Below are 15,239 nucleotides of genomic sequence, written 5' to 3'. Positions count from 1 at the left end.
TAACCATTGCGATTCATCCGCGGCGTATCAATATTTACGTCGAAACGCCTACTCTCGGCGCGTCGATATTTTCCACGCGACAGGAATGGAGATTTAATGCAATTTGTCTGCCGTCGCGAACGTTTCTATACGCTCCGCTCCTCCAGTGCTTCCTTCCACGTCGTGCCAGAGATGCGATTCACGCGTGCACCAGCATTGATGGACAATTTCGCGTATTCTCATTTCAATGTGAGGAAGTAAGTGATTGAGAAACTGTGGGATTACCTGTGCGCGGAACGTTATGAATAGCGTCGAGGGACAAGCTGATTTTGATTGAACCGTGACATCGGGCAAACAAGGATGAAGTGTGCTTCCCTTCGATTCTGTGTAGAATTTCTGTAGTAGCAAACGCCAAGTACTTCGTAAAGCGTCTTAAAATATTTTACAACCTGTCAAACCTGAAACAATAGGAAGACGAATTAAGAGAGTTTTCAAATAATAGAAAACAATCACTTTTATGATATTGAACTAGTTTTATTGGAATGGGAATCAATAGGATTGGCAACTTTTTCAATATTTAGGAATTCCATGTCCTTTTTGATGTTACTTTAATTGGTGAGTTGAAGAACAGCGTTAGTCCAGAATCCACATTTTGAGATATTTGATTCTAATGTGTAGTTCTGTGCAGTTTACATATCTGGACCCCAAAGCCAGAGTGTATTAAGTCTACTTGTTTTCTGTCTGACTTAACACATTTTTGCTCTGAGGTCTACATATAGGTTATTCTGAGAGTATTTAAAAATGACTAATTTTGAGCTTATTCTTCAACTCATTTATTCATAAGTTTTTCAATATAACTATTTCTGTAAAATTACATTCTTCTTGTGCCCTAATCAATCATCAAAGTCCTTTTTCAAATGACTTAAATGCTGCAACATAAAAAGATACATCAACATCATTGTCATTTATTGTTTTAACTTGTCTGCAATTTCTATCCACGATATTTCCGTCATTATTATCGTCTTTGTTCCAGAAATGCTTGTATTTTCCATACTATGCACAATAATTGTATCCTGTAATAAAATGTCATCAAAGTTTGAAATTAGTTTGAGAGAGAGTTTAGTAGGGTTTTAGGTACAATTAAACAGAAAAATTATAATAAAATCAATAGAAATTATCATTTTTGAGTACCTTCGTCAACTGAAAAAATTTTTGTTCGCTATTGGGGGTCATACATGATGAAAATATTCTACCTTTTCATTCCACTTAGTTGTACTAACAGCTTTCAGAGCAACTACTATAACTGTAAATTGTGAGGTGAGGCTGTGAAAGGTTGAATGAATTGTGTTAAACTGTGTACTAGGAAGTTTTGTATAATTGGTAGTTTCAGGAGCTTCAAGGCAGAAAAAGGATATTAAGCGGTTGAACAAACTAGAAAATCTACAAAAAAGAGACAAACAAAAAATACAAAACAATTATTTAATCGATTTTCCAATAATATAAAAGTTTCTACCTTAATGAGCAAAAACACTTCCTATGTTAAGGACCAATGCATTTTACCAATACTCGAATGAATTCATTCATTGCTACAGTTTTTTACTGCATGGCTTATTCTACGTAATAGAAGTCTGTGAGTGAGAAATAGAATGAATGAAATGTGACTGAGAATTGGTGTGCAGGGTATTTTGACTGTGATTGGAGAGTTTGGAAAAAGAACAGTACTAGTAAGCAATAAATTATAAATAAGAGTTTATTTATCATTGAGAATTTAACTGGAACAGAACCGTATAGAGTCTAATTATATTATACAATAAAATCAATTCATTTGTCCTCCTTTTCTGTTTTCGACACACCTAAATTCTAGCACTCCTCTGAATTCGTTCTTAAATTCCAATTTAACCATTAATTTATTTTCAATTAAACTGATTAATACAATTTCAAAAGAATTAATGCTCCTAAGCTATGAAACAGTGCTGAGTTGTGCGCTATGTAGAGAGGATCTATTATTAACTCCGTGAGGAAGCGTTAAAATCACTCGTGGTTAGACAGCTCTCGTGACTACAAACTCATATAGTCAGTTTCATGCTTTTATCTGGAATCTTATCGAAGAACGATCGGTACATTACTCAACGTAATTTATAAAAACCTACACTGAATATGGATAGCATGCAAAAAGTTCGATATTACACTGTTTATCTGTGTAACTCGATAAATGTTATAAAATTAGCAAAAAACCTTCATAGTTAAAGAGATAAAAATTACACTATCTATAAAATAATAAAATAATTATCAGAAGATCTTACCGAAAAGTATAAAAACATATATTAAAATTTGTAATCATTTTTTTAGGAAATTAAAACTAGTTTACAGGCATAGAATAGTTATTTTATATAACAATAAAGACCGTTATATAAAAAATATAACAGTTTATAGTATAATAGTTCATCATTTAAACTAGTTCAGAGTATTAAATTTGTTCAAAAAGTTCAAAAAGATGCGTCCAAATATTCATGGAGTAGGCAATAAAGGAGTTCAATAGAAAAATAGATCGGTTTCACGATTACAAAACACTTACAGACCTACTGCATTTTCTTACACAAATTGGACTTACAGAGCATTACACAAAAAGTCCTATTCAAGAAATTGATCCATAAATCCTAAAATTCTTCACATAGCATATGACCTTACAATGTGTCAGTTGAGAGTGTTCTGACTAGAAAATGTACCAAACAAAAATTGGGTCCTTCTTTAGCGAAACCAAGTCTTTCAATAAAATACACAATTTGTAAAGCTGCGATTGCATTAGGTAACGTTTCTTCAGCCGATTAAGTCATTGAACTAAAAATAGACGAATGCTATTTCCAGTTAAACGATCAGAAATCGTTTCAATTTGTTCGAAACTGTATTTACACGGAAAACTTTGATCGACTTCAGGTTGATTAACTTGATTGCCCGACCCAAAGTTGCCTAACGTAAACGCAGCTTCACAAATTGACTCCCTCAAAAACGGCACCGTTCTCTATCAGCATAGCATCAGCAAGAACATATAACGTGTGCTAGAAGCTATGTTTTTGCTAAAATAACAATAAAGAACTATTTGTTGCTGCTCTATATAAGGTAGATGATCCCAACTTCGTTTTACAAAGTTTCAACCAAAAATTACAATATGTTGGTAAAGAATAAACATTTTTTTAAAACGCGACATGATCGCCTAAGGGACTCAAGATGATTTACACGACGCTGTCTATTTAGTATAATTTGTTTTGTTTTGTATGCAAATTTGATACTAGGGCAGAAAAGCATTTCACTTTAACTAGTGAACTCTGACAAAGCATTCTCTTAGATTGAGTTAGGAACTCTTTCCGCTACGATATGGCGAAATTGCATACCTCGTGGATGGCAATTTAATTGCAGGCTTCTACAGTTTTATTCTAAACTATGATGAAAAGCCCTTTTATGGATAATAATTTATTGTAGGTGTCAGATAAGACTTTAAGCTTTGTGAAGCATTCAATAATTTCACTACGTATGTATTTAGAAACATTATACAACGTTTTAAACATTAGCCTGGCGAAATTGGGGTAACTTACCTTGAAAAAATCGGGTGAACTTGCCGAAGCTTTGTACTACGATTGCTCTCCATGATTCCAATTAAATTCCACGTAAACAAGTTGAATCTACTCCACTGTTATTGGAAGGGCTCGTCATCCCTCCCCAAACCGCTCCTCAAACCCCTCTTCACTAAAAAATCTAGCGCAGATTAACTCCAATCACCTTTTTTAGCAATGCATTAAGCAGAGAGCGATCTACAATATACTGACAAAAATCGCTGTATCTTTCAACGTCTCCGTTAACATAAACAATCACCTACGATTTATGTACACAATCACGCATGTATACTACTCCAAACTGCGACATATTTCACTAATATATTTCCCTTAATACCTCGGAAACTAAAATAGACCTGGTTTTGATGCAAAGGAAAAAATTCCCTAAAATATCGCCGTCAGTAACATATTCAAAAATCATGCAGAGCAGTTATTGTGTAAAACTTCGTCAAGTTGACCAAAGTCGCCACTTGTTGCCCTATGTTTCTCTAGGTTTCTTCATGTTTCTGTTACTTCCAACAAATGTCGCCCTGAAACCGAGGAAGACCCCAATTTTGCAACACGCAGCAACAAGAGGCAGCAAAATGTTTCTTGTTGTTGCTTTAGTAGAGACATAACTTTACATATTATTTGGAGGCATGTTATTTAATGACGCAACGGTGGGATTCGATTGTTCCAGTGGAAGAAGGTGATGGCCCGTGCCACGCGCTCGCGACGAAAAATGGGGAACACGACTGATGCTCCTTCGCCCGCGAGCAGCCTTTTGTCGTCCACCACGACGACCCCGTTCACCAGCCCGACATCGACAACCTATTCCACCGAGGGTTATACCTTCAATTACACCGGCCTGCCCAACCTTGGTGGCTACTCGTTGGAAGACTTGAATTACACGGAGTTATGGGTGGACGTCTGGAATATCACTGAGGCCAGCAACGTCACCGCGAGGTTGAACACTACTGTACTGTCATCGGGAGGAGGCTACTGTGACGAGTGGGAGGCAGCGCAACACAAACTCTTTCAGGTGAGCATTCGTTCATATCTCTGTACGTTTCTAGGTAGCAAGTAACGTATTAGGTGTTAAGGTGTATCGGATTAGATAGAACAGAGTACACTGTATTTTTTGAGAAATAGAATTAGGATTATCGTATATGTATAGTCTTCCAAAGGTCTCTAGAGTTTTATTGAATTTTATAGGAGTATTGTAAAATATAGTAGCATTATTTATAAATAGGGATTGTTAGGACAGTCTATAGTATGTCTACTAGGAATAGTACCAGTAGCTCAGATAATAATGAAAATTGGGGAAAGATGTTAGAGGTAAAATTGAAGCCTAATGAATTGTGTTCATGCTCTGAATGGACCCTTCACAACGGATGATTAAATCAGGTCCCCATTTGACGTCATATTCCTTCCTGCTGTGAGTTTAGGGAATATTTCAAGCGAGAATCTTATGATGGGAGCTAGAATTTTCACATTTGATATACTGCCTTAAAGCAGAAGGTTTATAACTTACAAAGTCGATTGGAGTCAGATACAATTCGTCGAAAATCATTGAATTAATATATATGTATTATATAATAATACTTTCATAATTACTGTAAATGACTTAAGAGATATTGTAAGTATATAATACATATTTTACTTTTTCAAAGTAAATTTATCTTAAACCTTCCGTCTGTTAGGGGTTACTTTATAACTTGAAATTGAGTTGGAGTATGTAAATATATAGTTTCTTATCTGATATTAAAATATTACTGAAAATGAAGTTCTAAAGAAACTTCTTTTATTTTTTCAATGTAGTACTACTTTTCTAACTAAAAAGAAAAGCATGTAAAAAGAGAAATAAGTAAAAAGAGTTCATAAAAATAGCTACAAGTACTTATAATTATAGATCAATTGTAGTAAGTACAAACAAATGTGTTATTCAAAGAAAATTTAACAACTTTCGCGTTCATTGTAAAATGTTGATTCCTTCTAAAGTAAACATATAATATCATTTAGAGCACTACAAAGATTCAACGTATTTCAAAATCAATACTTCTGTTTGACAAACTCAAATTGCTGTTTGACAAAAACAAATTTCGGAATTTTTATACGGTTACAATTTTTGATCGAAGTCATATAATTGAAAGTACATACTGCTGGTAAATTTGTATAAATACGATTCGTTCGATGATCAATAGCCGTGGTGGATTACGCACTTGTCAATGTGTCGTGAAACTTCCATCCAGTTCGCTTTTTTATCTAACCAATGAGCGATTTAAAAAATTCGTTAAAACGTTAAATACATATAAAGAGTAATGCTCACTAGCGCATACTTAACGACGCAGTGCAATTATGAATGGTACACAATTTGAAGCACTCTAGCAAAATACCTAGAGCTTGAGAGGTTTGGCGCTGCGTCACCAAACGTTTCGTTACATTTAGTAGAAATTTTGAATGCATGAAATAAACCTTTGTCGTCGAGAGGAATAATTGTTTTCCTTGACGAGGGACCCATTTCTGAAAAGCATTCTTGCGTAAGGATTATTACATAACTAATGGGAAACCGTTTCACTGTAAAATCATTCAAACGGGAAAGCAGAAACAAGTGTATTGTTATAGTTACATAACAAACGAAACTTAGTGCGTATGTTACGTGCCTTCATGTGTGATGTGCAATCATTACTTTATTATGAAGATGAAGGACCAAGTAACGCAATGAGACACTTTTGAATAAAAAAAACGATTTTATAAATGTACACGAATATTCCGTATTTTATATTCATAAATTACGTAATGATTTAAAAGTGTATCCTCACACATTTATATTTCTTTTTGACATTATAATTTTGATAAAATTATTGTTCTTCAGTACTTCATATTACCTCAAAAAATGTTTGAAAAATGAAGAAGAGATACCTTTGCCAAGATACCTTCTTGCATTATCTTTGCATTACGTACGACCACCACTATTCTCTCTTCCTTTTTTGCTATTTTACAATCGTGCTTAGCAGGGAATGTTTGTTTTTTATTCTAAAGTAATATCGCTCATATTTGTAGGTTACTTGTTTCTGAAAAATTTTTTCCATGACACAGTATTATCAATGTCCCCTATTTATTCAACTTATTATAATCCTCTGTTAATTCTCCTCTGGAAAGTACTTTTATTTTTTATTTTGTCCCTTAAACATTTTTCATCCAAAGACAACAAACTAATCCATACGTTTTACGCTGACAATTCTTAATTCTATTTCGAATTCCTCTTTGACTTGCTGTAAACCATTTTACCTCGCTCGAGTGAAATCCCACTTGACCCAACTCTGTTCCACTCAATCCAACTGCTTCCAACTCGGTTCAACCTAATTCAGCTTGTTTCAATCCCGTTCAACTCGATCCACCTCCTTCCAATATTGTTCAACTCGATCCAACTTGCTTCAAATCAGTCCAAACTTATTCAAACATTGTCAACCTCGCATTAACCTATTCCAGCGTACCCCAAATCACTCTAATTCCCCCTCAACCTTGATTCGGCTTGAACTAACTTGCTTCAACCCCCTGAATAAAGTCCCAAGAAACCCAGACATCGTTAACCAAGACTTAAAGCAACAAAATAAATCTCCCAGTAGTGAAATTTCACGTAGAAACCGTTCCAATTTACCTTTTGTCAGGCGGCGAATCTATTCTTCGCGGCGGCGTTTCTGGTGCCGCGATCCTTCAAGGCCTCAGTTTTGGCTCTTCGAACGTTTCTGACAGCTGGTTTCATGTTGGCTGCCCTCTGGGCTGGGATCACCATATGCGCCCTGGACGCCATGCTATGGTGCTTGGCCCTGGGCCTTCTGAACGGCATTCATTCCCTTATACTAGCCTGTCGATTTCTACCACCTGCGCTCAGCCCGGAGCTAGCCGAGCTCTATCTCAAACTTTTCAAACCGTACAAAGTCAGCAAAAAGCATTTCCAAGAGCTGGCCAAGGAGGCAAGGATACTCAAGCTGGACTCTGGTCAGACTTACGCCACGGAAGGCGTCACGCCCGCCGACGAGCGACTGTCCATACTCTTGCGTGGCAGGTGAGTAGTAAACGACCCTGTTTTTCTCTCTGAAATAATTGCGCAATCAATCGGGAAAACATTCGAAGGTACTAACGTATACCATGAAAAGCTTTCATAGTCATTTGGACTCGCACGAAAGCTCTACCTTTTTATGCCTGCGCTTTCATTGTTACTTAGTGATTTAGTTTTTCGAATATAGAAGAGTTTTAAGATAGTAATATGTAGACGTTCAGTGAATTATGAAAGTAGATGATGTGATGTTTTGTAGTTCTTGTATGGAATAGTACACTAGAAATTTGGAAGTTTCATGATGTTTGTTTGAGAATAACTGATACCTAATAATTAGGAATACAGATATTTATTTACTATAAAGTATTGATAGGTACAGATGAGCTTGAATCTGAAATGTTCTCTAGTTTGCTATAGAAAATACTTGATTAGCAACTTGTACAGCGAGAAAAAGCAAGGTTTTAAATATATACGTACCTTTGCATCGTTTAAAACGTTCTCACGACAAGAACTTGCCAAGCGCAATGCTCATAAGGAATCTTTGCCAATTTGTAAAAGGATGTTAAGCCAAGTACCATAATACTCTCTTTAATTCTTATCATACCAAGAGAGTTCAAGTACAAATTTCCAGGAATTGGAATTCAGAAAGTTGAAAGAAATATAGGAAATGAAGAGTTAGAAACACAGACATTAAAAAATGCATGTTACACCTAGGTAACTATCTTCATTAAAAAGATGAAAATCTTCATTTCAGTTTTAAGTCAATTTAAAAGAACAGAATTTCTCACAAAGTTAAGTAGGACTATGCATCATCGGTGCTTCAGTCTAAGTTTGACTTTTCTCCTTGCTCAGTCTTCCTCTCCGCAGGAAGTTCAGCTCTCATCAAATATCTTCTGCATCCTGTTTAAGTTCCGCCTACAAAGGACGCATACATTCTGCAAATATTACGTTCTGTCTCTTCCGTTCTTGATAAAATTTGTTAAAAAGTGTAGTTTCAACATCAGTTTTCTGAACGCAGTGACTTCTCTTGTAGATACCTTAACACGCGTAATGACACAAGACATGATTTTCGCTAATAATTTTGGTAATGTTGTACACATATTAAATATCATTCAACTTTTCATGCTGTTTTTTCTGTCGTGTCACTTTATGACACTAAATTAGATGTTTCTTCTAAAAGTGAACACATTCTAAAGTACTAACTTCAGAGTTTACATTGAAAAATATTTAACTTATCTCATGATACTTACAATACTAGACATTTCTAGATCTCAAATAAAATGTTTATGATAAGAGAATTTTATAGTATGCTAAAATACTATGTTTCATATGAAATATTATATATGAGTAGTTGAATTAAAATAACATATAATAAGAAACTTGTATTTCAAGAAGGTTTTAATACACCTTTTAAACCTTTCGAAGATACGTAATTCCAAAATGATAAAGCTCATTAAACCTTTTGCTATTCATACATATACCTCTCTACCAATTTAATCTATTTTCACATCGAGAAAGAACTAAGTATCAATTTTCTGCTTAGACTCGCCTTGTATTCCTCGTACTTCGTCAGAAATATAAATTCGAAACGCCATGTTTCTAATAAATCATTATTGGGATCACAGGCTAAGGGTGACGTGCGACGGGACTCATTTGCACTACATCAAAGCTTATCAGTTTGTCGACTCGCCTGAATGGGAGGCCATGCATGAGAACATCGACGACGTCTTCCAAGTGACGATCAGAGCTGAAGAGTCCAGCACGTATATCTGTTGGACGAGGCTGAAGTTGCTCAGGGTACTCAGGCATAGGCCACTACTTAAAGTCGTCCTCAACACCCTCATCGGTAAGGACATTACGTCCAAGTTGTACGCCCTTAACGAACAGCTCGCTGGTGTCGCCGCGGCCAGTGAGACAACCACGTCGAATCCTTACAGGGGCGTCGCGAGAAGTCTGAGCGTCGATGCTGTTAACACTGAAACTGCCGGAAGAGTACGCTCAGCCACGTGGAAGGCACAGAGGAGGCATAGTAATCCACGTAGCGACAGTGAGTATTATCATCCCCCATTTCACTTAATCGCTGCGATTCGATTGCATGGAAATGGCAATATACATACGTAGAAGCGAAACCTGTTGACATATTGAGAATAAACACTCTTTACATGCGAGTTAGGTGTATTCTTAGTGTCAGAAGATCCCACCCCTCCCTCTCCCCCAAGAAAACTGTTACCAGTTGGAAATGTAAAATTCTTGAGAAGAAAGAAAAATAAATATGATAAACTAATGATAAAAGAGAATTTCTGTTTACGAAACTATTTAGTAGCATTCGAAACAGTTTTGTTACTAAAAAATCTATTGCTTAAAGTTGCAAATGGTGATAAATCTATATGTATATTAGATAATAAAAGAAAATGTTAATTTTATGGATTTTATAAATCCTTTTACCATCAGCTTTTAAATCTTAGACTTCTCTTAAAATCTCATTACAAACTACTATGACCTTTTATTACGAAATAGTTTTTTTACAAATTTTTCATCCAAAAATTTTAACTGTCTTTCTCTTTTAGAAGGAAATATAAGTAACCATTTATTGTGTTTATAGTTTAAACTACAAAAAAATACAAAATTCTTAAAATATATCTTAGAGTATAAAAAAGTAAAAGTAAAAAACTGTTTTAAAAAAACAAACTTCTGCAGACTTAATCTGAAAAATCAAAGGCAACTTTTTTCCTTTGTTCGAAAAGTATCACACTTGTGAGTGTGTCATTCCATTCTATTACTCAATTCCCAATCACACTATCTCTCTTAACCCTCTATCTGCAACTTTATTTTTATTAATGTCATCTGCAGATTGGATCCATAGTTTTTTATATTTTCGTATTTTAAAAAATCCAAACCAATTCTTAAATACTCTTCCAAGAGTCTAGAATATTGCCCAGTACCTTTTATTTGTATGTGTTACCTTGATTTTGTTAAACAAGACAGGAAAGAATGGAAAAATAAGAATAATCTGGATCCTAAACGACTCAGGTTGCAGATGGAGGGATAACACAAAAGACAGTGAATATAACGATTTGAAAATCGGATACACTCCTCTCCGTATCATCCTTACTGTCTAAACCTCTCATCAAACAAACACGTTTCATTTTTCACTCAAAGATAAACAACGGGTGACCTGTCCCATTTCCTTCCACGACCCTTGAACCGTTCCATCATATCCTCCGCTTCTCCACAGTTTCGCTAAAATCGTAGACGGAGATTGGCCCTCGACGTACTCAAAGGCCCGATCGATAGGTATCGAATAGCAATTACGCGGGTCGCATGTGAGAAATGGCGAACTGACGAGCGACGAAATTGACTGTCCACAGGGAGTTCACCGTCCCGGTACTCACACCAGTACTGGGCGCCCGTGGTGGCAAATCACTTCCCGCCGACTTCGCCGTTCACCCAGGGCCAGAACCTCGGGTATTCGTTACTGCCGCAGGGTGTTCAGTTTTCACCGCCGCCACGGACACCCATTCTGTCGCATCAGCCGTTGACGCGGCAGCGCAGCGGCGGCACGAGCGGCGATTACACCCTGCTACCTCAGACACCGAAGCTCGAGAGGAAACGCTCGAAAAAGGGGACGAGAGAGGTGAGTGTCCTGCTCTTCTATTAAAATCATATCCTCTTTTGACCCTTGGGTGACGAACGATTCAGCTGACAGGGGTAATCCTGACGTGTCTGACTCTTTCTCCAGTTTTGCTACACGCCTTTCTTCGAGGGCTGAGATTTATGCAAAGGAAATGTAGTAGGACTTCAATTATTCAGAGTATCTTGAGATTCAAACCTGAAGATAATTTTGATAGTTAACGTTATTTTCTTCAGCAAATTACTGTAGTTTCATTGTTTCTGTTGTAATCGATGTTCTGCTGAACTTTTATTGTTATTGTACCCAACATGTGTCAGCCTAAATAACAGAAATTTTGAATATTTATCGTTATGTTAATCAAGGTTGTACGCTATACAAGGTGTTTTAATCAAGGTTGTACTCTATACAGGGTGTTTTAATCAAGGTTGTACTCTATACAGGGTGTTTCAGATATCATACACAGGGTGTTTCAGAAAATTGGCCAATATGATTGGGCGTCATTCCAAGCAAAAGATATTATACACTATGAGTCGATTCCTTCTCGTTTTTGAGATATAGACAAAAATACTGGGACTACTTTTACCATTAATAATGATCCTAATATTCAGTGGATGCGATCCATGGAAGCACACCTATTTACGTGCATAGAAACAAGAGGTGATCATTTTGAACAATTTGTTTAAATCAGTCTAGACCAGTACAAATCACTGTCACATACAGTTTGAAATAAATTTTTATAATTCAAAGTTAAGTAGCTTGAATACATTTGATTACTTGTGGTTTACTCTATTTACTTTTCTTTCCATATCTCTAAAACGAAGACAAATCGACCCACAGCATATATAAAATTTTATACATAGAATGACCTCCTAAACATGTTGTCAAAGTTTGTTAATTGAGATCTGAAACATTCTGTATTTTAGAAATGATTTTGTAAGAATTATTTTAGTAAATCTCATATGTATGATATAATAGAGCTTCAAGTATCTGTGTACCTTTTATTTGAATGTCCGAACATTCTATTGTCCGAATAAAGTGTTTCCTAACAATAGACTACCTTTGTCTGTGGCTGATATGTGTTGTCTTTATATACTAAATAGATTAAAATAACACTGTATCTTGTAACAATGATAAATAAGGAAATGAAAAACGAAAATAAGGAATAACAGAAATATGTTTGAAGCTTAATTTGCGAAATATTAATTGTTAACAAAGACGCCTAAAATGCTCGTGAAATGTGTCTGGCGCGGAGACTTGAATAAGTCTACTGCTGCTGCTACGCCTGACCTGGTTATCGCACGCCGTCAGTAGAATAAATCCCCATATCAGACACATTTCAGGTGTATTTTCAACAGTTAATATCTCGGAAGCAAGATCTCGAATGCAATTTCATCATTCTGAATTTTCGTTTTAGTTTGACGTGCAAAATCTCCTTTAAAATTTCTGACACCTGTTATCAAATACACTATAGACGTGATATCGATTTATTATACTCAAAGAAGAATTTGAACTGAACTTTTTGAAATCCTATTAGATTATATTACTTTATAGGACTACAGGCATTTCCAGTGGAAGAAGTTCAATCCAAGTAGCTTCAATTTCCTCCCATGACATTTCTCGGTTAACTCTGTGGTTGTAAAAACAAAACAGCAGAAGTCACATATTCGTATTTTAAAGATATGGCGTTTGAAGTTTAGAACTCCAATTTTTCATTATAAACCCCCATTTTGCATTTTAAAAACACAAATTCTATCTTATACGTTTCAATTAAGGTACAGACTCAAATGCTTAAAAAAATGTGACCACAGACAACGATATCCTAAAAAAGAAACTACTTAAATAAACACGTAATTTCATAATTGAGAATGGCTGTTGCAGCTATCTCTAAGAGCTTCCAGTTAATTCAGAAGTATTTCCAGCTCGTTCTCGTATCTTCCGATCCATCTTCGCGTCGTCCCAAGAGCATCGCCATTTTTTTGAGTCCTTCCACCTCAGGCGTTTATTATTCCTTCTTCCCAGTAAAAACTGTCTAGCTGTGACGTCAGGCAACTAGATCCACAAAAACGTGGAACAGTATTGCTCAATAATCCGTGTACGCTTTACGTGTCCGAAGCTTTTGTTCTCCTCGCCTTTTCCGGTCTCACGTTCGGGGAGATTGTCTTTAGAGTCGCGACAACTTTTATCGCTTCTTCTCGTCTCCGCCAGGGGATGATTAAGTGTCCCGAACTGAAACAGCTTTTCTGCTAGTTCTTCATTCGCAATCGCTCGGCGTGAAACGTGCGACTTGGGGCCAAGATGAAGTGGCAGCGACGGGATTGCGCCACAACATAAATCGCGGAACCGTGGAAGAAGCGCCGATGAATACAGAAGAACTCAATTACGCCGCGCACCCGGGCCAGAAAAATGCAACCGATATTGAGTTAGCGTCTGCTCGCTCCGCCGATGCGACTGGATGCCTTTATGCTTGACCCCGGGGGCAAAAAGAGGACGACGAAATAGAGAGGGAGAGGACTATTGTCCACTCAATGGAGCGACTGTCAAGAGAAGGGCTAGGAGAGACACTTGAAGCCATGAGTGTCAGAAAAGTAGCTTCCTACCAGAGATAAATGGCTCGGGGCTAGATGTGCCTTGGTGTTGCAATGTTGCATGCTTCCCGTGCCCCGAGGAAACTTCGCTAATCGGCGTTTTCCCTCGGTTAGCTTGTGCTTTCTGGAGAATTGTCACTCTCTTATTTCTGTTTACATAATTAGGGAAATTACTCTTAAGACCACATTCTTGGGTTTACGCTGTGATAAGAATAGTGTCGTTTTTTGTGAAAGTCATTTTCTTTGGAGGACTTAATCTTACTACAAAAGGAATGAACTTTTCCTCGAACTGTTTTCCAACTAGATCACTTTCAATGGGAACTGATATATCGTAAGGCTATATGTTACATGATGGAACTTTAAAATTTATAACTCGTTTACTCAAACAAAGGATTCTTTACGCAACGCCCTATAAGTTCTGCTTGCGTTATGAAATATGTATATTAGATTTGTAGGCATTATGCAATCGGGAAACCGCTTTATATTCCTATTGGACTCCCATAAGGGCACTCTAAGAAAACGTTTTTCGCACTACAAGATGCATTGTATGGACTTTCAAAGAAAATTTTAATTTAAATGAAATTTTTTTTAACTTAGTGAATTTCTAAATTTTGATTTTCTATCGATTTTATTTTGTACTGTTAAACTTGTCTTAAGATAAATTATCCATTATATTGTTAAATTAGCTAAATATTAAAACAAAGTTTATACTTGTAATATGATTATGTATTTCTGTGATTTAAATGTATTTCAAACATTTCAAGCAATTAGGTTATATGAAATTCGAGATAGTTCAGATTTCTCATGTAATTGAATCCTGTATTGATTATAATTAGGTACAAATTGATAGTGATATATTACTCACATTAATTACTTTCATGTTTCACACATATTTTAATGCAATTTGGGTTGAAAGTAGCTTTCCATTGTGAAAACTGTTAGAAGTACAAACAAATCATAATTAATTAGAAGTCCTGTACATATTTTATGATCTTTTATAGAGGCTAAATTCGTATATTCGTGAAAAAACTCAATGAAAAAAATGTGAAAGAACTTAAAAAAGTAAATTTATTTTCGAAGTTATCAACAATATCTTGGAAAAAAGCATCTATTTTCGTCATTTCTTTTTCGACATCAATCGAAAATATTTTTACACTAATAATCATGAATAATTATTGGCACAAAGTGTTTCATCCTTAGACAATTGTGGTTTGTCATTTGTTTACACTTAGCTTCTAAAACATTACGTATACAATTAAAAAGATACGTTAATATAGATCTTTACAAACTTACTGCCAACTTGGAAAATAAATTTATCTAATAAGGAACTTCTTTCACTTTCTTGTTAGGCTTCTTCTCTTGATGAATGCACCATGTAATTTCCTGTTGAAAAGTCG

The 15,239-nt window shown here is 35.8% G+C and overlaps 1 protein-coding gene across 1 annotated transcript in view; it reads left to right on the top strand.

Annotated features, from left to right (window-relative positions):
• Positions 1–15,239, top strand: part of LOC143179130 (popeye domain-containing protein 1-like) — a 98,171-nt gene that overhangs the window by 78,184 nt on the left and 4,748 nt on the right. The window contains exons 2-5 of the mRNA XM_076378191.1: positions 4,267–4,608; positions 7,238–7,635; positions 9,252–9,673; positions 10,995–11,260. Of these exons, the coding sequence (XP_076234306.1) occupies positions 4,279–4,608; positions 7,238–7,635; positions 9,252–9,673; positions 10,995–11,260 (1,416 nt within the window). The 5' untranslated portion in view covers positions 4,267–4,278. The remainder of the gene's footprint in view (positions 1–4,266; positions 4,609–7,237; positions 7,636–9,251; positions 9,674–10,994; positions 11,261–15,239) is intronic.

This window comes from Calliopsis andreniformis, chromosome 1 (genome assembly GCF_051401765.1).
Source record: "Calliopsis andreniformis isolate RMS-2024a chromosome 1, iyCalAndr_principal, whole genome shotgun sequence".
Classification (NCBI taxonomy): domain Eukaryota; kingdom Metazoa; phylum Arthropoda; class Insecta; order Hymenoptera; family Andrenidae; genus Calliopsis; species Calliopsis andreniformis.
This window is presented reverse-complemented; position numbering and strand designations above follow the sequence as displayed.